This window comes from Gorilla gorilla, chromosome 10 (genome assembly GCF_029281585.2).
Source record: "Gorilla gorilla gorilla isolate KB3781 chromosome 10, NHGRI_mGorGor1-v2.1_pri, whole genome shotgun sequence".
Lineage (NCBI taxonomy): Eukaryota > Metazoa > Chordata > Mammalia > Primates > Hominidae > Gorilla > Gorilla gorilla.
Window position 1 is genome coordinate 148431638 of NC_073234.2, and position 23612 is coordinate 148455249.

Below are 23612 nucleotides of genomic sequence, written 5' to 3' on the forward strand. Positions count from 1 at the left end.
AAGTGGAAACCTAGAGAGGTAAGCAGAGGCCAGCCTTCAGTTGGACTCAGGTAAATTTGAGCATTCCAGTCCCAGCAGCTACAAGGGACACAGGAAAAAGGAGGAAAGCTTAGAATAAGCCCAAGCATAGGAGACTAATAGGTTATTTTCCCTCATAAAGCTAGAACACAAGGAGTACTCTGTGTGTGGGTCAATGAAAAAAAAATCAAAGAAAATCAATTTCTTGCCTCAAATGTTAGTGTTACACAAAGAGGTCAAAAATTGTCCCTAAGAATTATAACAAGCTAGATTTATATGGGTGTGTGGGCTCAACTCCAGTATAGATGTGTTTTGCAAAAACCTTAAGCACAGAGAGTTCTAAAGTGTTTTTGAGGGGGCCATGCATTCAGGCATCCAGCAGAATCAAATGCAAATTCTATTTAGAGAAAGAGATCAAAATAATTCTCACAAATAAAGATTCAAGAAAAATGAGTACAGAGTAAAAGAGAAACCAGAATGCACACATAAAAAAAAAATCGTCCAGGTGCGGTGGCTCATGCCTGTAACCCCAGCACTTTGGGAGGCCGAGGCGGGCAGATCACCTGGTCAGGAGTTTGAGACCAGCCCGGCCAACATAGTGAAACCCATCTCTACTAAAAGTACAAAAATTAACTGGGTGTACGCCTGTAATCCCAGCACTTTGGGAGGCCGAGGCAGGTGGATCACGAGGTCAGGAGATCGAGACCATCCTGGCTAACATGTTGAAACCCCGTCTCTACCAAAAATACAAAAAAATTAGCCGGGCATGGTGGTGGGTGCCTGTAGTCCCAGCTACTTGGGAGGCTGAGGCAGGAGAATGGCGTGAACCCGGGAGGCGGAGGTTGCAATGAGCAGAGATCGTACCACTCGACTCCAGCCTGGGCGACAGAGTGAGACTCTGTCTCAAAAAAAAAAAAAAAAGTAGCTGGGCGTGGTGGTGGGTGCCTGTAGTCCCAGCTACTTGGGAGGCTGAGGCAGGAGAATCGCTTGAACCCGGGAGTCGGACGTTGTAGTGAGCTGAGATCGTGCCACTGCACTCCAGCCTGGGCGACAGAGTGAGACTCTGTCTCAAAAAAAAAAAAAAAAAAAAAATTAGCCGGGCGTGGTGGCGGGCACTTGTAGTCCCAGCTACTTGGGAGGCTGAGGCAGGAGAATGGCGTGAGCCCAGGAGGTGGAGCTTGCAGTGAGCCGAGATGGCGCTACTGCACTCCAGTCTGGGTGACAGAGCGAGACTCCATCTCAAAAAACAAACAAACAAACAAACAAAAAACAGGAGTGGTATAAAAGACTTAGGATATTTGAACTGTCAGCACAGAACATAAAATAAATATATTTAATATATTTAAAGAAATAAGAGAGGTTAATGAAAGTTCGAAAAATAATCAGAAGACTATACAAATGAATAAGCAGATTTGAAAAAAATGAAATATAACTTCTAGAGATAAAATGCATAATAAGTAAAGTTATTATACATAAGTAAAGGGCTTAAGAGTAGATTAGGAAAAGATGAAGAGAGAATAAGTGAATTGGAAGATAGACCAGAAGAAATAATAAAGCAAAAGCTCAGAAATGGAAAATATAAAGCAACCCCAGCTACATGCTGCCTACGAAAGAGGCACATTTATGTTCAAAATAGTTTAAACATAAAAGGACTCACATTACTTGATTTCAAGACTTCCTATACATCCACAGTAACTAAGGCAGGATGGCATTTGTGAAAGGATAAAAACACAAGTTAATGGAACAGAACACAGAACTCAAAAATAAGCCCCTACAAATACACTCAATTGTTTCACAAAAGTACAAAAAGCAATTCTACGGTCTTTGTGACAAATAATATCTCAACAATTTTATACTCATAAGCAAAAGGGATCTCAACACATACCTCACATCTTATATCAAAACTAACTCAAAATGGATCACAGACCTAAACATAAAAAACTATAAAACTTTTAGAAGAAAACCAAAGAAAACCTGTGTGACTTTGGGTTTGGCAATGAGTTAGATACAACACCAAAAGCCTGATCAATTTAAGAAAAAAATTTGATAAATTGGTCTTTTTCAAAATTAAGAACTTTTGCTCTGTGAAAGACAATGTTAAGAGAAAGAGAAGGCACGGCACAGACGAAGAGAAAATTATTGCAAATTACATACTTGCTAAAGCACTCATATCCAGGATATAAAGAACTCTTACTAAGAAAATAACCACATTTAAAAAATTAACAAGATATCTTGACATTTCACCAAAGAAAATATATGGAAGGTGGCTGGGCGCGGTGGCTCACGCCTGTAATCCCAGCATTTTGGGAGGCTGAGGCAGGCGGATCACCTGAGGTCAGGAGTTCAAGACCAGCCTGGCCAACATGGTGAAACCCCATTTCTACTAAAAATACAAAAATTAGCCAGGCATGGTGACACACACCTGTAATCCTACCTACTGGGGAGGCTAAGGGAGGATAATTGCTTGAACCCAGGAGGCAGAGGTTGCAGTGAGCCGAGATGGTGCCATTGCACTCCAGCCTGGGCGACAAGAATGAAACTCTGTCTCAAAAAAAAAAAAAAGAAAGAAAGAAAATGTATGGATGGAAAGTAAATATATGAAAAGATGTTCAATATATCTGTCAAAAGGTGAATGCAAATTAAAACTATAATGAAAAACTACTATGTACTTATTAGAAGGCTAAAACTAAACACACACACACACACACACACACACACACCTGACAAATATCAGTGAGGACTCAGAGCAAGAGCAACTGTCATTCATTGTGGTGGGAATGTAAAATGTACAGCAGCTTTTGAAAACATTTTGGCAGTTTCTTATAAAGTTGAACACAGACTTACCACACAACCCAGCAATTCCACTCCTAGGTGTTTACTCAAGTAGTGAACTGAAAACTTACATTCACCTGAAAATTTATATTCAAACCTACATGCAGATGAATGCTTTATTCAAAACTGCTAAAAAGTGGAAGCAACTAAGATGTCCTTCAATAAGTGAATGGATAGAGACTGTGGCCCATCCATACATGGGATACTATTCAAGGGAATCACACGCCAAGAAAAAGGAAGAAACTACCGATAAGATATGAATGAATCTCAAAGGTATGCTGAGTGAGAAAAGCCACTGTCAAAAGGTCACATATGTGATCCCATTTATTTATTTATTTAATTTATTTATTTATTATTTATTTGAGACGGAGTCTCGCTCTGTCACCCAGGCTGGAGTGCAGTGGCGCGATCTCGGCTCATGGCAAGCCCCACCTCCTGGGTTCACTCCATTCTCCTGCCTCAGCCTCCCAAGTAGCTGGGACTACAGGCGCTCGCCACCCGGCCAGGCTAACTTTTTGTATTTTTAGTAGAGACGGGGTTTCACCCTGTTAGCCAGGATGGTCTCAATCTCCTGACCTTGTGATCCACCTGCCTCGGCCTCCCAAAGTGCTGGGATTACAGGCAAGAGCCACTGTGCCAGGCTGATCCCATTTATTTTTTTATTTTTATTTTTTATTTTTTTGAGACAGAATCTCACTCTGTTGCCCAGGCTGGAGTGAAGTGGCACGATCTCGACTCACTGCAACCTCTGCCTCCTGGGTTCTAGTGATTCTCCTGCCTCAGCCTCCCGAGTAGCTGGGATTACAGGCGCACGCCACCACATCCTGCTAATTTTTGTATTTTTAGTAGTGATGGGGTTTCTACATGTTGGTCAGGCTGGTCTCGAACTCCCGACCTCAGGTGATTTGCCCGCCTCAGCCTCCCGAAGTGCTGGTGAGAGGTGACAGCGTGCTGGCAGTCCTCAGAGCCCTTGCTTGCTCTCGGCACCTCCCCTGCCTGGGCTCCCACTTTTGTGGCATTTGAGGAGCCCTTCAGTGCCCCCACTGCACTGTGGGAGCCCCTTTCTGGGCTGGCTAAGGCCGGAGCCCACTCCCTCAGCTTGCAGAGAGGTGTGGAGGGAGAGGCACCAGCGGGAACCGGGGCTGTGTGCGGCGCTTGCGGGCCAGCTGGAGTTCCGGGTGGGCGTGGGCTTGGTGGGCCCCGCACTCGGAGCAGCCAGCCAGCCCTGCTGGCCCCAGGCAATGGGGGACTTAGCACCCGGGCCAGTGGCTGCGGAGGGTGTACTGAGTCCCCCAGCAGTGCTGGCCCACTGGCGCTGCGCTCGATTTCTCACCGAGCCTTAGCTGCCTTCCCGTGGGGCAGGGCTGGGGACCTGCAGCCCGCCATGCCTGAGCCTCCCACCCACTCCATGGGCTCCTGTGCGGCCCAAGCCTCCCCGACGAGCACCACCCCCTGCTCCACGGCGCCCAGTCCCATCGACCACCCAAGGGCTGAGGAATGCGAGCGCACGGCGTGGGACTGGCAGGCAGCTCCACCTGCAGCCCCGGTGCGGGATCCACTAGGTGAAGCCAGCTGGGCTCCTGAGTCTTGTGGGGACGTGGAGAGTATATCTAGCTCAGGGATTGTAAATACACCAATCAGCACCCTGTGTTTAGCTCAAGGTTTGTGAGTGCACCAATCGACACTCTGTATCTAGCTGCTGGTGAGGACGTGGAGAACCTTTATGTCTAGCTGAAGGATTGTAAATACACCAATCGGCACTCTGTATCTAGCTCAAGGTTTGTAAACACACCAATCAGCACCCTGTGTTTAGCTCAAGGTTTGTGAATGCACCAATCGACACTCTGTATCTAGCTGCTCTGGTGGGGCCTTGGAGAACGTGTGTGTGGAAACTCTGTATCTAACTAATCTGATGGGGACGTGGAGAACCTTTGTATCTAGCTCAGGGATTGTAAACGCACCAATCAGCGCCCTGACAAAACAGGCCACTCTGCTCTACCAATCAGCAGGATGTGGGTGGGGCCAGATACGAGAATAAAAGCAGGTTGCCACAGCCAGCAGTGGCAACCCGCTTGGGTCCCCTTCCACACTGTGGAAGCTTTGTTCTTTCGCTCTTTGCAATAAATCTTGCTACTGCTCACTCTTTGGGTCCACGCTGCTTTCATGAGCTGTAACACTCACCGCGAAGATCTGCAGCTTCACTCCTGAGCCCAGCAAGACCACAAGCCCAGCGGGAGGAACGAACAACTCCAGACGCGCTACCTTAAGAGCTGTAACACTCACTGCGAAGGTCTGCAGCTTCACTCCTGAGCCAGCGAGACCACGAACCCACCAGAAGGAAGAAATTCCGAACACATGTGAACATCAGAAAGAACAGACTCCAGATGCGCCACCTTAAGAGCTGTAACACTCACCGCGAGGGTCCGCGGCTTCATTCTTGAAGTCAGTGAGACCAAGAACCCACCAATTCCGGACACACTGGGATTACAGGTGTGAGCCACTGTGCCTAGCCGACATGATTCCATTTATAGGACATTCTGGAAAAGGCAAAGCTGTAGTAACAGAGAACAGATAGTGGTGGCCAGGGATAAGGGATGCATGGCCACAGAGGGGTGCACAGACTTTCTGTGTGGTGATGGAACCGTTCTGTCCTGACTGTGATGTTGATGACATGAACTTGGACATGTTTTAAAACTCCTCTGAGGAAGCTGGCTCCTGGTTAAAAAGGTCTGTGCGAAATTTCAGGCACAAACATAAACAATCACCAAGGCTTTACCTTGTGGGCCTCATGGAGGAAAACTGCCCACCCCACAACAGATGTGGTGTACAGCCAAGGTACTGTGGATGCTACAGGACTATGATGTGGTCCCCAGTCCTGAATGTATTGTTGATGCTGATGTCCCATCTATGTACACCCCTGCTAGCCTTTGCCCCAGTCCCTGATGGGAACTGCTGCAGTTAGGGCCGTTACAGAGCAGCATAGGAAGACTGAATCCACCCGACTCAGGCTATGGCTACTTCCCTGGCCATTGGATCAGGCCTCCGGCCAGCCTCAGACTGGCGGGTAAAACAAGGTTCCTGGTGGAGACAGGACTTTTTAAAAAAAAACTAATTTCAACTTTTTCTTTAGACTCACGAGTACACGTGTAGGTTTGTTTTGTGGGTTTACCGCATAATGCTGAGGTTTGGGGTACGACTGATCCTGTCACCCAGGTGGTGGGCACAGAACCCAACAGGCTTCCCTCTTCCCTCCCTCCCTCCCCACGTTTGAGGTCCCCCGTGTCTACTGGTCCCATCTTCGTGTCCACGTGTACCCAATGTTTTGCTCCCACTTATAAATAAGAACAGAGAACATTTGGTTTTCTGTTCCTGAGGACAAGACATTTAGATAAAAATCAGTTCTGCTCCTAAGAAGCATTTTGTTACCCATACAGGTGCTCACCAAAAAGACTCCAGTGCTGACCCAGGAAACACAACCCCCAACTGTGCTTGCTAAATGCAGACTAAGATGTCTTCCACTCCGGAGCAAGCAGATATGTGACTGACCGCCTCATGGAGCCACGAGAAACGTCCCACAGAGATGCAGACATGGCCTAGACCGAGCCTCCGCGTGTGCTGCTTCTGCTCTCAGAAGATGGTGAGCCACGGGAAACAGCTGTCCTGCTTTCCAGACTCTGGTCAAGGCTAGCACCGCCCAAAGGCAGATTCCCAGGTCAATCGGCCATGACATTCTCGGCAGGTAGATCAATGTTTCGCTGTTTCCTTGTGGTTTGGCCCAGCTAACCCCACACATTCCACTGACTTGGGCCACACTATCCAGGCCCGACATGACCAGATCTGCCTCCCGTTCAGGTTTCCTGAGCACACTGCATCTGAGAACAGCCCCAGTCCAAACTACACATCAATAGGCCCAATCATGGGGCGTCTGAGGAACCGTATCGCTCACGAGCAACAGGGTAACTCACTGTTGTAACGGATAGCTTCGGTGGCTGCTGGGAGGGGACGAGATAACCGCAGCCTGGACTACGCAGCTCAGGCAAGCGGCCTCAGTCCTCACGCAGCCGTTCCCCGCGGGGCACTTCCCACGGGTACCTCCAGGCTGCCCTCCGTCACGCGTCCCTCTTCTCCGGGCTGCCCTCCGTCACGCGTCCCTCTTCTCCGGGCTGCCCTCCATCACGCGCCCTTTTCCAGGCTGCCCTCCATCATGCTCTTCTCCAGGCTGCCCTCCATCACGCACTCTTCTTCTCCAGGCTGCCCTCCATCACGCGCCCTTTTCCAGGCTGCCCTCCACCATGCTCTTCTCCAGGCTGCCCTCCATCACGCGTCCTTCTTCTCCAGGCTGCCCTCCATCATGCTCTTCTCCAGGCTGCCCTCCATCACGCACTCTTCTTCTCCAGGCTGCCCTCCATCACGCGCCCTTTTCCAGGCTGCCCTCCACCATGCTCTTCTCCAGGCTGCCCTCCATCACGCACTCTTCTTCTCCAGGCTGCCCTCCATCATGCGCCCTTTTCCAGGCTGCCCTCCACCATGCTCTTCTCCAGGCTGCCCTCCATCACGCGTCCTTCTTCTCCAGGCTGCCCTCCATCACGCGTCCTTCTTCTCCAGGCTGCCCTCCATCACGTGTCCCTCTTCTCCGGGCTGCCCTCCGTCACGCGTCCCTCTTCTCCGGGCTGCCCTCCATCACACGCCCTTTTCCAGGCTGCCCTCCATCATGCTCTTCTCCAGGCTGCCCTCCATCACGCGTCCTTCTTCTCCAGGCTGCCCTCCATCACGCGCCCTTTTCCAGGCTGCCCTCCATCATGCTCTTCTCCAGGCTGCCCTCCATCACGCGTCCTTCTTCTCCAGGCTGCCCTCCATCATGCACTCTTCTTCTCCAGTTACAGACACCTCAGACTCCACGGGGCACAGTGCAAGGCCCTTTCATCCCCTTTCTGAAGCCTCAAATAGACGGGAGATATGTAAACCTATTTTTAAACCTTTTAAAAGTTCAGGATTTTGTGCTCAACAATTCTTAAACATGATTTATCTTTTTGGTTATGTAAAAATATTTTGTCCCTCTTGTATACAACCTTTCCAGACAGCACGTATGAAAGAAAATGGGAGACATTTTGTTAAGTTTTGATTACTACATGGGACACACAGATAACAGAAAAACAAAACAAAACTGGCATCTGGGAGGCTCAGGGAAAGGGAAAAAATAATAATGATCTTTATTTTTCAGACCTGCTCCTAAAAGCTTTCTCCTCCTCCTAAAAAGCCAAACACAAGCGCTCCTCTTGCTGCCTTTCCATGGACTGTGGCGGCTGTGGACTTGGACCGTCTGCTGAGCCCACACCTTGGCTTCCTCACGGTGCTGACGAGGAGAGGCAGAGGACTGCCTCGGCTCCTGGGCTCTGTGCAGAACTCCTCCAGAGACTGTCCATACTCTGATAAGGTGGGACTAACAAACTCATGTCGTGGATAAACAGAATGGTTTGGAACTCAGTCCCAGGCAGGCCCTCTGAAGTCAAGGCCTAAACCCAATGATCCAGACTGGACAGAGGCCCGACGATGGGAAGCCACCTTGGATCCCTGTTAACCTCACAACCTGAGGCGTGCATGCCCGGCTGGGGCACCTGACCTTGTGAATTCGTTGTTTCTAGGGGACCACGTGTGCCCTCTGGGATTGCACTCAGGACCTGTCTCAGCCTGGAAGACATTCAGGTCACGTTCAATTTCCTGGCCAGTGTTCTGCTGTGCCTGAATTGATGCCTCAGGCCAGGTAAAGAAGATTCATACAGATTCTTCTGTCTCTCCAGTGGGCTGTGGGGCATCTTTCCTGGCATGGCAACTGCCGAGGTGACTGCTGAGGCCATGTTCAGTCCTCCAGGCCCGACCATCCTGCTTGGAGTGGCGTCATAGCCATGGTCTGCTGTTGCCTCAGACGATTTACCTGGTTATTGTCACGGCCCGTCAAAGTCTGACCTATTGGGGTCCATGATGAGGTAGCCTGTTTCACACTTAGGTCCTAAAAAATCAAGGAGTGGAGTCAAGGAGTTCAGCTCCTGGTTAAATACCTGTAGTGCGGCCGGGCACGGTGGCTCACGCCTGTAATCCCCACACTTTGGGAGACTCAGGTGGGCGGATCACAAGGTCAGGAAATTGAGACCATCCTGGCTAACACAGTGAAACCTCGTCTCTACTAAAAATACAAAAAAATTAGCCGGGTGTGGTACCACCTGTAGTCCCAGCTACTCGGGAGGCTGAGGCAGGAGAATGGTGTGAACCCGGGAGGCGGAGCTTGCAGTGAGCTGAGATTGTGCCACTGCACTCCAGTCTAGGCGACAGAGCGAGACTCCATCTCAAAAAAAAAAAACAAAAAAACCTGTAGTGCATGTTCAGGTGTAAGCATAGGCAATTACCAAGGCTTTACCCAGCAGGCCTCAGGGGAAAACTGCCCTCCCAAGAGACTTGGTGCACGGCCAGCACACTCTGGTCTTTGAGGGGAGCTGCAGTCAGGGGTCGTGATCTCACACGTTTGCCCTTCTTACCCAGGCACCTGCACTCCAGTCTCCTGAGGCCTTTCTCAGGTGCTAATGCAAGACCTCCTCGTTGGGGTGGGGGAGAACCCTGAAGACACTTTTCCCCACTTTGACTCAGTACCTGGTACTTTTCTACTCCCAGCCCCTCCCTCCCTACCCCAGGGTCCAAAAAAATTGCTGGAGTTTTTTGTTCAGGGCTCCCTCGGCTGAGGGCAAAGAGACAATCCCCACATCTGCACTGATGCAACTGGCTCTTTGTCAGAAGCATTAGAACCAAAGCGACTCCATCTTGAGTGAGGGCGAGGGAAAATGAGGCTGGAGCTTGCTGGACAGCATTGCCAGGAGGTGAGGTATTCCTGGCCTCTAGATGTTTACGGTTAAGGGAACAGATTAATAATGTTTACTAAACAGACCCATGCCCAGGAATGTTCTGATGTCCCCATGTCTTGAGAACAAAACCGTTTCTAATTTTGCTTTAAAGATAATAATATTGATTCTTATAAAATATATTAAGAAAATCAATCCTTTATCACAAACCCTTGTGGCTGAGCACATCTCCCTGTGACTGTCATTGTTGTTGTCCTACATGTCAACAAGCCTTGTACCTAGGGTGGGCGCCTTCCTCCTCCTGCTTTCCGGAATGCCCTGCTCTGCCTATGGAGTAGCCATCCTTTATTCCTTTTTTTTTTTTTGAGACGGCGTCTTGCTCCGTCACCCAGGCTGGAGTGCAGTGGTGCCACTCCTGGCATAGGACTGAACATCAAAAAAAGAAAATATCAGGAAGAAAGGAAAGGTAGGGAAAGGGTGAGAGGGGAGAGGCTGGCTAGGTGGTAAGAATTCCTCCGAAAGGTGAGGGGACACCACAGTCTGTTTCTTGAGTCGACAAAGTATGGAAACAGAGCTGAACGCAGATCCCTGCATGTCAAGCCTTTGCCAACAGGAGCGGCATTTCCATCCAAAACACATCAACATTCCAGTGGAGAGCATACTTATGGGGACCATTTGAAGGTTTCGTAATGATCAATTCTGCCAGGTGATTTAAGTTTATTTCCTAAAACTGGAATCTAGGTAGGATGTGCAGCCAAGACCCCATCTCAGTCCTCGAAGAAACTGTGTTCTGAATTCTTTCGATTCATGCCCTTAGCTGACATTGAGGAGCTCCAAGAAATAGTCCTAGGAAACCTGTTGTTTATTACAAGGCTGCTATTTAGGATCTTACCACTATGCCATGTATATGAATAATTATCAAAACATTTTCTTTATGTGTAATTATCGGAAGTATTTGCTTCTCCAGAGTAATTTGTCTGCTTTTTCCTTTTGACAAGAGGAACCCACGTTAACTATTCCTACTTCCCTTTCTGTTATGGCTTCTGGAAATAACAGAAAAGCTTGCAGTTCAACTCTGTAACAGGGAAGGATCCCATTTCTTGTTGATCTCTTCCAACTTTAAGACTTTTGTATGATTCTTTTTCTCACTCTGTCACCCTGGCTGGAGTGCACTGATGCGATCTCAGCTCACTGCAACCTCCATCTCCTGGGTTCAAGTGATTCTCATGCCTCAGCCTCCCGAGTAGCTGGGAGGCTAATTTTTGTATTTTCAGTAGAGACGGGGTTTTGCCATGTTGGCCAGGCTGGTCTCAAACTCCTGGCCTCAAGTGATCTGCCCTCCTCAGCCTCCCAAAGGGCTGGGATTACAGGCGTGAGCCACCATGCCCAGCTGAGACTTTTGTATGTTTCTATAATCTACTTTGTGCTTCTTTGGACATCTTCTTTCCCAAGTTTATATTTTCTCTTATTTAAATGTATTTAGACCCTTCTGTGTGTTGCAGAGATTTCTGTAAGCCTCATAACATCCACGAAACAGAGGATAAACCGATAACCCACTTGTGACTGGATCATTTTCATGAAACAGAGGATAAACCGATAACCCACTTGTGACTGGATCATTTTCATGAAACAGAGGATAAACTGATAACCCACCTGTGACTGGATCATTTTCATGAAACAGAGGATAAACCGATAACCCACCTGTGACTGGATCATTTTCATGAAACAGAGGATAAACCGATAACCCACCTGTGACTGGATCATTTTCATGAAACAGAGGATAAACCGATAACCCACCTGTGACTGGATCATTTTCCGCTGCTCTTGGGAAATCTGCTGTTTTGTGACTTCTCTTAGTCCTGACACCCTGGAGTGGCCTCTGGTCAGTGGTCTGTAAACTGAGAATACATCCTTGGCCTTGTGGGCTCTTCTTTCTTATGTCACACGAATTGTCTTGTTCCAGAGGGCTATTGCCTGTGGATGCAGTGGACATTTTATTTTAGATGATCTAATTAATTTGGGAACCTAAATCTTGGTGTTCTCTTGCTGGGAGCTCAGATTATTTAAAGTCTCAAACTAGATGTTGGGTAGGCTCACATCAGGGCTAGCGGGTGGGAAGCAGGGTGGAATGTGAGCTACTAGCATGTCTCCGTCGGGTCTGACCTGCATCTAGGCCAGGTCTGCAGTACGCACGGAACTGAACAGCCCCGGCTCCACCCATAAATGCCAGATGGAAACCACTCCCCTGGCTGGTTCAAGCAGACACCTCCAGAGGAGCACCACTACCCCAGACTGCTCAGCACAGACATCATGAAGCTCTGGAAATGCCATGAGGACTTATCCATTTGGCAGCAATACTTCCTGGAGGCACCTAAATCAAATTACTTGTGTTAAGTGCTACAGAGTAAAACGCAACTTACTTCTAGGCAGGGTGGTAAACAGAAAATGGACTTTAGACGGAGATGGTGAATCCGCCTGGGGTTCTGGCTCTCTACCCCCGCATCAGCCCAGGAACAAAAGGAAAACATAGATCAGAGGAACTAATGTAAGAGTAAAAAAAGAAAAACAGACACCCCTGGGCAGACGCAGGCTGGGGTGAAGCTGAGGCGTGGGTTTGAGGCTGAGCAGGGCCTGGCTGCAGCCTACAGCAGATGGGAGACAGAGGGCACAGCAAGATACAAGGCAGGGAATGTCTTATGTTGCCTCTTCCCCAGTTCACACCGGAACAGATACCGCCTGCACTTTCCTTCAGAAATCAGCAGTAACAGCCCAGCTGCCGGTTTCCAAGGGGTATCTGAGGCAGACCCCAGTCCCTGTGGAACTGAGGAATCATGGAGGGGTAAAGGCTACTGCTGTTCTTTGGGTATTTTCTGACCTCCTGCCTCCAGCATCCCAGGGCTGGGAGTTGCGGGAGTGGCAACTCACAAGCTGCCCAGAGTGGGGGCAGCTCACAGCTGGAAGAGGGGGCACAATTCCCAGGTCTACCCTCGGTCCTGGGCCCCTGAGCGCCCCTCTGCTTCAACTCATCAGAAGCTTCAGAGACTAAAGCCTGGCCTTCAGCCCTTCCCTCACGCGCATCTCCAGACCACGTGGGGGAGCAGCTGACACCCCGAGGGGAACGTGTGCTCACAGGCCTGGAAGGGCAAATATAGATTTAAAAGGAGGAAAAAATCCCTAATTTTCCCTCATGCAAAATAGAGAAAGAGATTCACCCCCTTGGTTTTTTTTGTTTTTTTTTTCTTTGAGGCAGAGTTTCGCTGTTGTAGCCCAGGCTGGAGTGCAATGGCATGATCTCGGCTCACTGCAACCTCCGCCTCCTGGGTTCAAGCGATTCTTCTGCCTCAGACTCCCAAGTAGCTGGGATTACAGGTGCTCACCATCACGCCTGGCTAATTTTTTTGTATTTTTAGTAGAGTCGGGGTTTCGCCATATTGGCCAGGCTAGTCTCGAACTCCTGACCTCAAGTGATCCGCCCACCTCAGCCTCCCAAAGTGTGAGGTGGTGTGAGCCACCACGCCTGGCCACATTTTTTTCTTTGAGACAGGGTCTTGCTCTGTCACCCAGGCTGGAGTGCAGTGGCATGATCTTGGCTCACCGTAGCCTCAACCTTCCTGGGCTCAGGTGAATTCTCCCACCACAGCCTCCTGAGTAGCTGGGACTATAGGTGTACGCCACCATCCCCAGCTAATTTTTGTATTTTTTGTAGAGACGGGGTTTTGCCTTATTGCCCAGGTTGGCCTTGAACTCCTGGGCTCAAGTGATCCACTGGCCTTGGCCTTCCAAAGTGCTGGGACTACAGGTGTGAGCCATTGTGTCTGGCCTCGTTTAATTTTTATTCAATAATAAAATTATTTTTCTTTATTTTCTACTTTTGTGAAGAGGTCTTCTGGGTTGGCAGATTTTAAGTTTATTTCCCCAAATAATCAGGCCAAATAATCAGGTAACTAAGTATAACCATTATTTTTAAAACTTTTTCAAAAGTTTTTTTTTTTTTTTTGAGGTGGAGTTTCGCTCTTGTTGCCAGGGCTGGAGTGCAGTGGCGTGATCTCGGCTCACTGCAACCTCCGCCTCCAAACTTTTGGAGTCCTTAACCCGTCCATGATTCCTCAGTTCCGCAGGGACTGGGGTCTGCCTCAGGTACCCCTTGGAAACCGACAGCCTGGGCTGTTACTGCTGATTTCTGAAGGAAAGTGCAGGCGGTATCTGTTCCAGTTTTAAAAACTTTTAAAACTTTTTCAAAGACCACAAACTGCACAAAAGATACCATCTTAGGCAGAAGATGGAAAAGACTGACCAAGATTTAAAATAAGCATAATGAACTCAAAAAGCACCACATCCTGGTACACACGAATGCTCACACTTTACATTTCTTCACTGCCCATGGACCAGGCCACTTAGATGAAGCCAGACACGGAATCAGAGCCAAAGAACTGAAGGACACGCAGCTGCACAGGGATGCTCTTTCCTTCATCAGAATGAGTCTGAAAAGAAATGTCCAAAAAAAGCTTCCTGTAAACTTGGGAGACAAGAGGGACGGAAATTCTACCTCACGTAACAATCCTGCCAAGCAACGTTTGTCCAGCACTTGCCGTCTGCACCTGTGGAGCGAGGCCACATGGCCCAGGAATGGTTGCCGAGCAGCTCTGAAGCTCCCAGGGCTGAAGCAGGTGACTCCCAAGCACACGGCAAGGGCCCCACAGGCAAGGGGCTAACTGGCTAGCCAGGAAGATAACAAGTGGCACAAGGCCAGTGGCACCTTTCCAGAAAGTGAGGTAAACTGAGCGAGAAGACCTACAGCAAGAGCCCTTTTCTGGTCTTTGTCTGTCTTCACTGTCCCACAGAAATAGAGTAAGCAATGACTGAAGTCTCCGCTCCCCTTGCTCAAATGAGGGAGGAAAGTTAGGACTGGATACTAGCAAATGGCTGGGTTTTGCCTCAGGGCAACTGAAAAAAAGAGTAGAGCCAGACGCCACTCCTCTGCGCGGTCTCCCACGTACCCCAGAGGCTGAGGATTGGAGAATTAGACAAGGGTCGTTCCCAGGTGACCCCACGCTCAGGAACCCCACGGTGCACAGCCAGCAGCATCCACACCTGCAGGGCCCAGGAGGCGGGGACCAGTGTAGCTCACGCCTGGCACCTGCGGAAGCAGACATCAGCGTAGCTCACGCCTGGCACCTGCAGGGAGCAGGAGGCAGAGACCAGTATAGCTCACGCCTGCTTGGTATCTGTTGGGGGAAAGGCTTATGGGGTGCCTGTATTAACTGGCCATAAAAATATGGGACAAGAAGTTGTGGAAAGCCACAAGAGGCCTCTGAGGAGGAAAGCCTTCTTATCGCCGTGACGTTCCCAGGCGCTGAGCGAGTTGCTCCATCATCCATAAACACTGTGTTCAAGGAGAAGGACACTCCTTTGAAGCATTGGAAGCCAGACGTGCAGGCTCCTAGTTAAGCCCACTCCCACTAGCTACTCTCCGATAAGTTAAAAATAGGCTGTTTGAGCACAAAGGAGATTCATTTAAACCACCAGTGCTATAGATTACACGCATGATGGGCGCACTGCCTCCCTTTCACTGTTTTGCCCTGAACGTCTGCTTCTTAGCTGTAAGTGATGGTACTCAATCAATAGAGTGGAGACCAGAACCCTGGGCCTTTTGCAGCCTCCGATTTGCAATTGGCCCCCTGGCCCTCACTCTTTATGCACTCTTAACCTGTCTCTTCTCATTCCTTTGTCACCACCGGACTTTGGGTACCCTGCGGGTGGTGTTGAGGCTGGTCCCCAACAGTATCTGCAGGGAGCAGGAGGCGGAGACCAGTGTAGCTCGTGCCTGGCATTGGCTTCCAAGTTCTTAATGTCTCCCTCTCCGTCATTAAGAGAATCAAGGTAAGACTCAGGTCACGAGGGGAGACAGGTCCCAGTGTCAACAGGGACAGTTAACAACCACAGTCTCTCTGGAAGCATTGGCTGAACTCTGGATTCTGACCCAAACCGTGGTGAATGGCAGAGCAAGGACACTGCGGTAGGAGGAATTCCTAGAAACGGCGGGAAAGGAGAGGCATGGCGCAGGCTTCGCCCATTCGCAGCTGAAGTAGAGATAAAGGTCAGAGGCTCTAAGAGGACTCTTTCTAGTCCGCAGTGTGAAGGGTTTGCGGCTCGAGGAAGATTCTCGAGAAAAAACATCCTGGAAGAGCCCAGAGATTGGCATCCAAAGACGCAGCTCCTCCTGAGACGCCTGGGAGCTCCTTCAGGCTTGTGGCACAGAGGTCGGGGGCTCTACCATCTAGGAGGCCCAGAGAGAAGCCCTGACTACAAAGAGACCCCATAGTTACTGGCATCCAAACCTGGGGTCCCTGAGATCAAGGTCCCCCTGCCCTCCCGGAAGATTCGAATTAGTTCGGACCCTTTTTGAGTGAATGCAGAGGGGACCTCCTCCGGCTGCTTCTCCAGCAAAGGGAACATCTTGTCGTCCTGAGTCCAAAAGCAGCCACCCTGGCCTCCCCCTTCAGAATCCTGAGTATTTAATCCCTCTGCTCTCACATTCACACGGAAACTCTCACCCCACACACACTGATCTACAAGTACATGCACACTCAGACATGCGCACACACTCACGGATGCACACACATGCACACGTACAGGCACGCACATACATGCACAGACGTGCACAGACGCACACATACAGACACACACAGACATGCACACAGACGCACACGTACAGACATGCGCAGACATGCACACACAGACGCACACACACTCAGACACACTAATACACCCGTACATCACACACAGACGTGCACACACACTGATGCATACGTACACACACACAAAGACAGGCACACACAGACACCCTGAGTACATCGCACATACACTCACAGACACACACAGATACACAGGTACACACACAGTACACACAAAGACATGCACACACACTCACAGATATGTACATCACACACAGACATGTACAGACATACTGATAACACACGTACATCACAGACATGTACACACAGACACACTGATACATCATACACAGAGACATGTACACACACTGATAACGTACATCACACATACAGACATGTACAGACACACTGATACACAAATACATCACACATACAGACGCACACACATACTGATACACACGTAACGTATACACACACGTACACACAGACATGCACACACACACTCAGACACACTGATACACACGTACATCACACAGACACACAGATACACAGGTACACAGTACAAAGACATGCACACTCAGACACACTGATACACACGTACATCACACGCAGACATGTACAGACATACTGATAACACACGTACATCACAGACATGTACACACAGATACATACATCATACACAGACATGTACACACACTGATACGTACATCACGCATACTCACAGACATGTACAGACACACTGATACACAAGTACATCACGCATACACTCACAGACACACACTGGTACGTAATGTATACACAGACACGTACACACAGACATGCACACACACTCACACTGATACACATGTACATCACACATACACTCAAGACACGTACATACAGATGCACATGTACATCACACATACACACAGATACACATGTACACAGACACACACATGCACACACTGATACACACGTACATCACACACACAGACACGTACACACAGATACACATGTACATCACACATATACGTACACACAGATACGTACATCACACACAGACACACAGAAATGTACACACACAGATACGTATCTCATACATATACACACTCAGACATGCACACACAGATGCATACATATATCACATATACACACAGACACGTACACACACTGATGTACCCGTACGTCACACACTCACACATACACACACTGATGCACACGTATACCATACACACAGACATGCACACACTCAGACACAGATACACACGTTCATATCACAGACATGTACAGATACACACACTGATGCACACGTACATCCCACATAACATACACAGACATGCACAAACTCACTGATATACACGTACATCACACATGCACACACAATGATACATACAGGACACACACATGTACAACACACATCACACAGACAAGTACACACACATTGATACACATGTACATCACACATCACACACATACGCATACACCACACACACATGCATACATCACACACATATACTCACACTCATACATACACACATACACACTCATACACACATCACACACATTCGAACACATATGTACATCACACAATACACATTCCCACACACGCCTCACACTTTCACACACGTACATACATCACATACTCGTTCACACACATCACACACACACTGTCTCATTTACCCGCTAGGAAAGCAGCATTTGCTGAATTCCTATTACACACCAGGCACTGTTCTGAGCACACGGGAAAGACCACTCAACAAGATGTACGGTGTCTCTGCCCTCTAGGGAAACAGCCAAGTAAATAAATGATTTCTGACTGTGAGCGCTCAGAAGAAATTTTAACTGTGGGCCAGGCGCGGTGGCTCACGCCTGTAATCCCAGCACTTTGGGAGGCCGAGGAGGTAGGCAGATCACTTGAGGTCAGGAGTTCGAGACCAGCCTGGCCAACATGGTGAAACCCCATCTTTACTAAAAATACAAAAAATTAGCCGGGCTTGGTGGCGGGCACCTGTAATCCCAGCTACTGGGGGCGTTGAGGCGGAAGAATCGCTGGAACCCAGGAGATGGAGGTTGCAGTGAGCTGAGATCACGCCACTGCACTCAAGCATGGGCGACTCTGTCTCAAAAAAAAAAAAAGGAAATTTTAACTGTGACCAAGGGATGAATGGGCAGAAGATATTCCTCCCAGACGTCGCAGAGGCTTGTGGGAGGAGGTGACTTTTAGCTGAGCCTGAAGCAGGAGGAGTCCGCCACGGAAGGCTGGGCCGACCACACCACTCCAGGCACCTCAGATGCAAAGGTCTTGGGTGGGGCAGCCGGAGGTCATCAGGAGGGATGGAAGAGGCCCAGGAGGTACAAACAGCAAGGGGGAAATTCTACAAGGGGAAGACCTTAAGGCCAACGGGGTCACTGAGAACTTTTAAAAAAGGAAATAATCACGTAAAAAGCGTGATCACTGATCAGCGGTCACAAGCTACAAGGAGAGGGCCAAAGGGCAAAAAGACCTGTCACTCACGAGAGGCTTGCCTGAGCCAACCCACGACCCATTCGCATTCGGATCTGCTTCCAGACCCACCAACACGGCCCTGCCAAGTTCCCCGGATTACCAAGTCCCAGAGAGGGCCTCCATCACACACACACCCCAGACACAAACCACTGAACTCCGCAGCTCCAAGCCCCTGCCAACCTCCGGCATCCCAAGTCCCCCAGTCACTCACAGTGACCACCTGAGAATTCTCCAGGTCCACATCCCAAGACATCCCCAGATCACTGAATCCAATAGGCCCTGCTTCACAGACCTCCAGACCACACAACCACCGAACCCCATCAACTCCACTCTCACTCACCCCATGTGCCCCCATCACTCCCACAGGACCACAATGGCTGACTTCACAGGCCACCCAGTCTCTCTCCCCAAGAGGCCGCCCCTCCAGGGCCTTCAGAGACACACACTATGGGTTCCCCAGTGACCATCCAACAAAGCCCCCAGGCGGTAACTCTAGTGGCCCCACAACAGCCTCCAGAAACACCTGACCACAGACTCCACAGACTGGCACAATATAGACCACTAATCACAGATACCCAAAGGCCACTAACTTATTATTATCTTTTTTAAGACGGAGTCTCACTCTGTCGTCAGGCTGGAGTGCAGTGGCAAAATCTCGGTTCACTGCAACCTCTGCCTCCTGGGTTCAAGCAATTCTCCTGCCTCAGCCTCCTGAGTAGGTGGGATTACAGGCGCCCGCCACCATGCCCGGCTAATTTTTGTATTTTTAGTAGAGACGGGGTTTCACCATGTTGGCCAGGATGGTCTGGATCTCTTGACCTCCTGATCTGCCTGCCTCGGCCTCCCAAAGTGCTGGGATTACAGGTGTGAGGCACGGTGCCCAGCTAAGGCCACTAACTTCTAACTCCACATTCACCGCAAATGGCAAACAAACTATTAGGCTCCCCAGGCTTCCCTCTCACTGACACCCAGAGGGTCCCCAATTTCTCGCCCTCACCCACCCGCACACCAATCACAGACACTTGCACGCATACTTGGCATTCATCCCAAACATCAAACTCCCAAGCCCTCTGATCATCCCTCCTCACAGACCTCACTGCCCACCCCATCAGTGACTCAGTCATCTCTGGTACCCGGTCACTAATACAAACAAGCTCCTTCTCACCTGGTTCCAACACCCTCAAATAACAAAGCCAATGCCAGGGCACGAGCCAATAAAACTGTCCCCCATTCAACGATGTACACTGGACCCTTTATTCCTAATCCTCCACAGGCCCCCAGACACTTAACATTCCTGCGTCACACCATAGACCTCACAGGCCAGGCAGAGTCATCCCTACAGGCCCAACTGATGACTGGACCCCAGTGACTCCCACATGGCTTTTAAATACAGATGCCAGACACCATAATCACCAGCGCCCCCAAAGCCCCACTTAAGAATCACCACAGACTGAAACCCCAAACACTGAGTCCCAAAGGATCCCCACAGAACTCAGATACTCCTGCAGATGAGCTGGGGAGGGGAAGAGAAGGGTGGGGACGGGGGGAGAAGGGGCTTCAGTCACTCCTGCAGGTGAGGTGGGGAGGGGACGAGAAGGATGGGGGAGGAGAAGGGTGGGGAGGGGAGGAGAAGGGTGGGGAGTGGAGGAGAAGGGTTGGGGGGAGAAGGGTGGAGAGGGGAGGAGAAGGTGGGGAGGGCAGAAGGGTGGGGAGGGGAGGAGAAGGGTGGGGAGGGGAGGAGAAGGGTGGGAAGGGGAGGAGAAGGGTGGGGAGGGGAGAAAGGTGGGGAGGGGAGAAGGGTGGGGAGGGGAGAAGGGTGGGGAGCAGAGGAGAAGGGCGGGGAGGGGGGAGAAGGGCGGGGAGGGGAGAAGGGTGGGGAGCAGAGGAGAAGGGCGGGGAGGGGGGAGAAGGGCGGGGAGGGGAGAAGGGCGGGGAGGGGGAGAAGGGTGGGGAGGGGAGAAGGGGGGAGGGGAGAAGGGGGGAGGGGAGGAGAAGGGTGGGGAAGGGAGAAGGGTGGGGAGGGGAGAAGGGTGGGGAGGGGGAGAAGGGTAGGGAGGGGAGGAGAAGGGTGGGGAGGGGGGAGAAGGGGGGAGGGGGGAGAAGGGTGAGGAGGGGAGAAGGGTGGGGAGGGGAGGAGAAGGGTGGGGAGGGGGGAGAAGGGTGGGGGGAGAAGGGTAGGGAGGGGAGGAGAAGGGTAGGGAGGGGAGGAGAAGGGTGGGGAGGGGAGAAGGGTGGGGAGGGGAGAAGGGTGGGGAGGGGGAGAAGGGTGGGGAGGGGGGAGAAGGGTGGGGAGGGGGGAGAAGGGTGGGGAGGGGGGAGAAGAGTGGGGATGGGGAGAAGGGTGGGGAGGGGAGGAGAAGGGTGGGGAGGGGAGGAGAAGGGTGGGGAGCGGGGAGAAGGGTGGGGGGAGAAGGGTAGGGAGGGGAGGAGAAGGGTGGGGAGGGGAGAAGGGTGGGGAGGGGAGAAGGGTGGGGAGGGGGAGAAGGGTGGGGAGGGGGGAGAAGGGTGGGGGGAGAAGGGTGGGGAGGGGGGAGAAGGGTGGGGAGGGGGGAGAAGAGTGGGGATGGGGAGAAGGGTGGGGAGGGGAGGAGAAGGGTGGGGAGGGGGGAGAAGGGTGGGGAGGGGGGAGAAGGGTGAGGGGGGGAGAAGGGTGGGGAGGGGAGGAGAAGGGTGGGGAGGGGGGAGAAGGGTGGGGGGAGAAGGGTAGGGAGGGGAGGAGAAGGGTGGGGAGGGGGGAGAAGGGTGGGGGGAGAAGGGTAGGGAGGGGAGGAGAAGGGTGGGGAGGGGGGAGAAGGGGGAGGGGGGAGAAGGGTGAGGAGGGGAGAAGGGTGGGGAGGGGAGGAGAAGGGTGGGGAGGGGGGAGAAGGGTGGGGGGAGAAGGGTAGGGAGGGGAGGAGAAGGGTGGGGAGGGGGGAGAAGGGTGGGGGGAGAAGGGTAGGGAGGGGAGGAGAAGGGTGGGGAGGGGGGAGAAGGGTGGAGAGGGAGGAGAAGGGTGGGGAGGGGAGAAGGGTGGGGAGGGGAGGAGAAGGGTGGGGAGGGGAGGAGAAGGGTGGGGAGGGGAGGAGAAGGGGCTTCTGTCCTGGGACGAACACACTGGTCTCCATTCACTCACTTCATCAGGTGCCCAGGTCATGCGCTCACAGAGCCCCTCCCCTGTAACTGACATTCTCAGGCTTGCGCCACAGACCCCCTAAATTAGACCCCAGTCACTCAATGCCCAGGGATCCCTAATCCCTTATCCCCGGGGCCCCCAAGCATTCGCCCCCATGACACCCCATTCTCTAATCCACTCCATGCTGGAGCATTCACTGACGTTCCCACAGGCCCTCCCAAACACCACCTGGAAAGGGATTGTGGGGCTCTGCACAAATGCCGATCCCGCAGGCCCCTCCAATGACGCCAAGTATGACCCCCGTTGTCCACGCACTCACAACTTGCAACAGGTCCACCATTAACTTACATCCAGACTCCCTTGTCACAAACACACAGCGCCATTCCTGATGCTTCCATCATAAGATCCCCAAACACAAGCACAGAAACGAACCCCAGCCACTCGCCGGCATAGGCCACCCCATACTCGCCTCCGCTATTGGAGACAGGGGTTGAAATAGCAACCACTGTTATTCAGCTGTCAAAACATACAACTGGACAGAGCAAAGAAAGACGGTTCCAAAGGGTTATTGGAAGTGGGGAAAAAAAGACGCGGAAGAGGGTTGGGAAGGGGAAGGAGAACGGGCTTCTGGGAAGAACCGTGAAGCCACGAGACTCACGTGCATCTCTGCAAGGCAAAAAGGGTTTTTCTTTCAGAGAGGTGTGAACAAGGTTAGCAAAGACCAGGCCTGGCCAAGCGAGGTGGAAGTGCGCGCGACCAGACAGCAGAGCGGGGAAAGCTTGACCCTGAGCCAGCCTGTTCTCAGGCGAGGCTGCCTGTTGGCTCAGGCTGGGGATGGGCCAAAGCTCAGGAAAATGGGGAAAGGAAAGAAGCTTAGCTAAAGTTTGCTTAAGGAGCATTTTGCTCCGACCGCTCGGTGGAGTTCAGCCAGTCACCGATGAGGCAAGCGACGGCAACGTGGCAGGTCTGTGTGAACAAGGGGCATCCTGGAGGCTGACCAAAGTCATATAGGGAACGGGGGATCTTTGCAGTGAGCCATTTGCTGGAACCCAAAAGGGTGGGAAATTCCTCAACCTTCGCCGTTTTCCAGGAGCACAGGGCTCTGGTGAAATCCAACACTGTCACAGCCGGCAGGCTTTCCAGTGAATGGAACCCACACAAGCAAGCCCCTAAGCCCTCCAAAGCAGTCCCCCGCAGAAGCCTCATCATTCACCCCGCTGGCCTCCAATGCTCACCCAAAGGCATCCAAATCATTGATCAGCAGAGTCCTAATCGCTGCAGACAAATCCTCCACACGGCCTCCCAGGGGCCCCTCTCCCCTGGGGCCAAGGGCAACCTCGCGTCCCCTTGCCCCGCCCGTGCTGCACCCCAAGTCTACAGCGACCTCCATAGGCCCCCAGTGACTCGCCCAGCTGACCCCAAATCTCCCCCGACACCCACATTCAGCGCCCTGCCGCCGCCCGCCCTACAGCCCCCACCCCACCCTCTGCCTCCCACCCCCGCGCGCCCCCAGGGCCCCCGCCTGAGGCCCGCCTTCCGCGCATGCGCCCAGGCCGGTCCGCAGGCCTTTCTCGCCCCGGCCGGCAGCCAGTTTGTGCGCGCTGGGGTCACCGCGAGCCGGTCCGCAGCGGGGTCACCGCGAT

General features: G+C 51.4%; 1 protein-coding gene across 10 annotated transcripts in view; it reads right to left on the minus strand.

Moving 5' to 3' along the window:
• Window positions 1–23612, minus strand: part of ZNF605 (zinc finger protein 605) — a 39123-nt gene that overhangs the window by 15350 nt on the left and 161 nt on the right. For 2 of the 10 annotated variants that reach the window (XM_055357787.2, XM_055357782.2), the window contains exon 2: window positions 11496–11672. In XM_055357787.2, the coding sequence (XP_055213762.1) occupies window positions 11496–11510 (15 nt within the window). In that variant the 5' untranslated portion in view covers window positions 11511–11672. The other 8 variants (XM_055357780.2, XM_055357777.2, XM_063694511.1 and 5 more) reach the window with 7 other exon arrangements.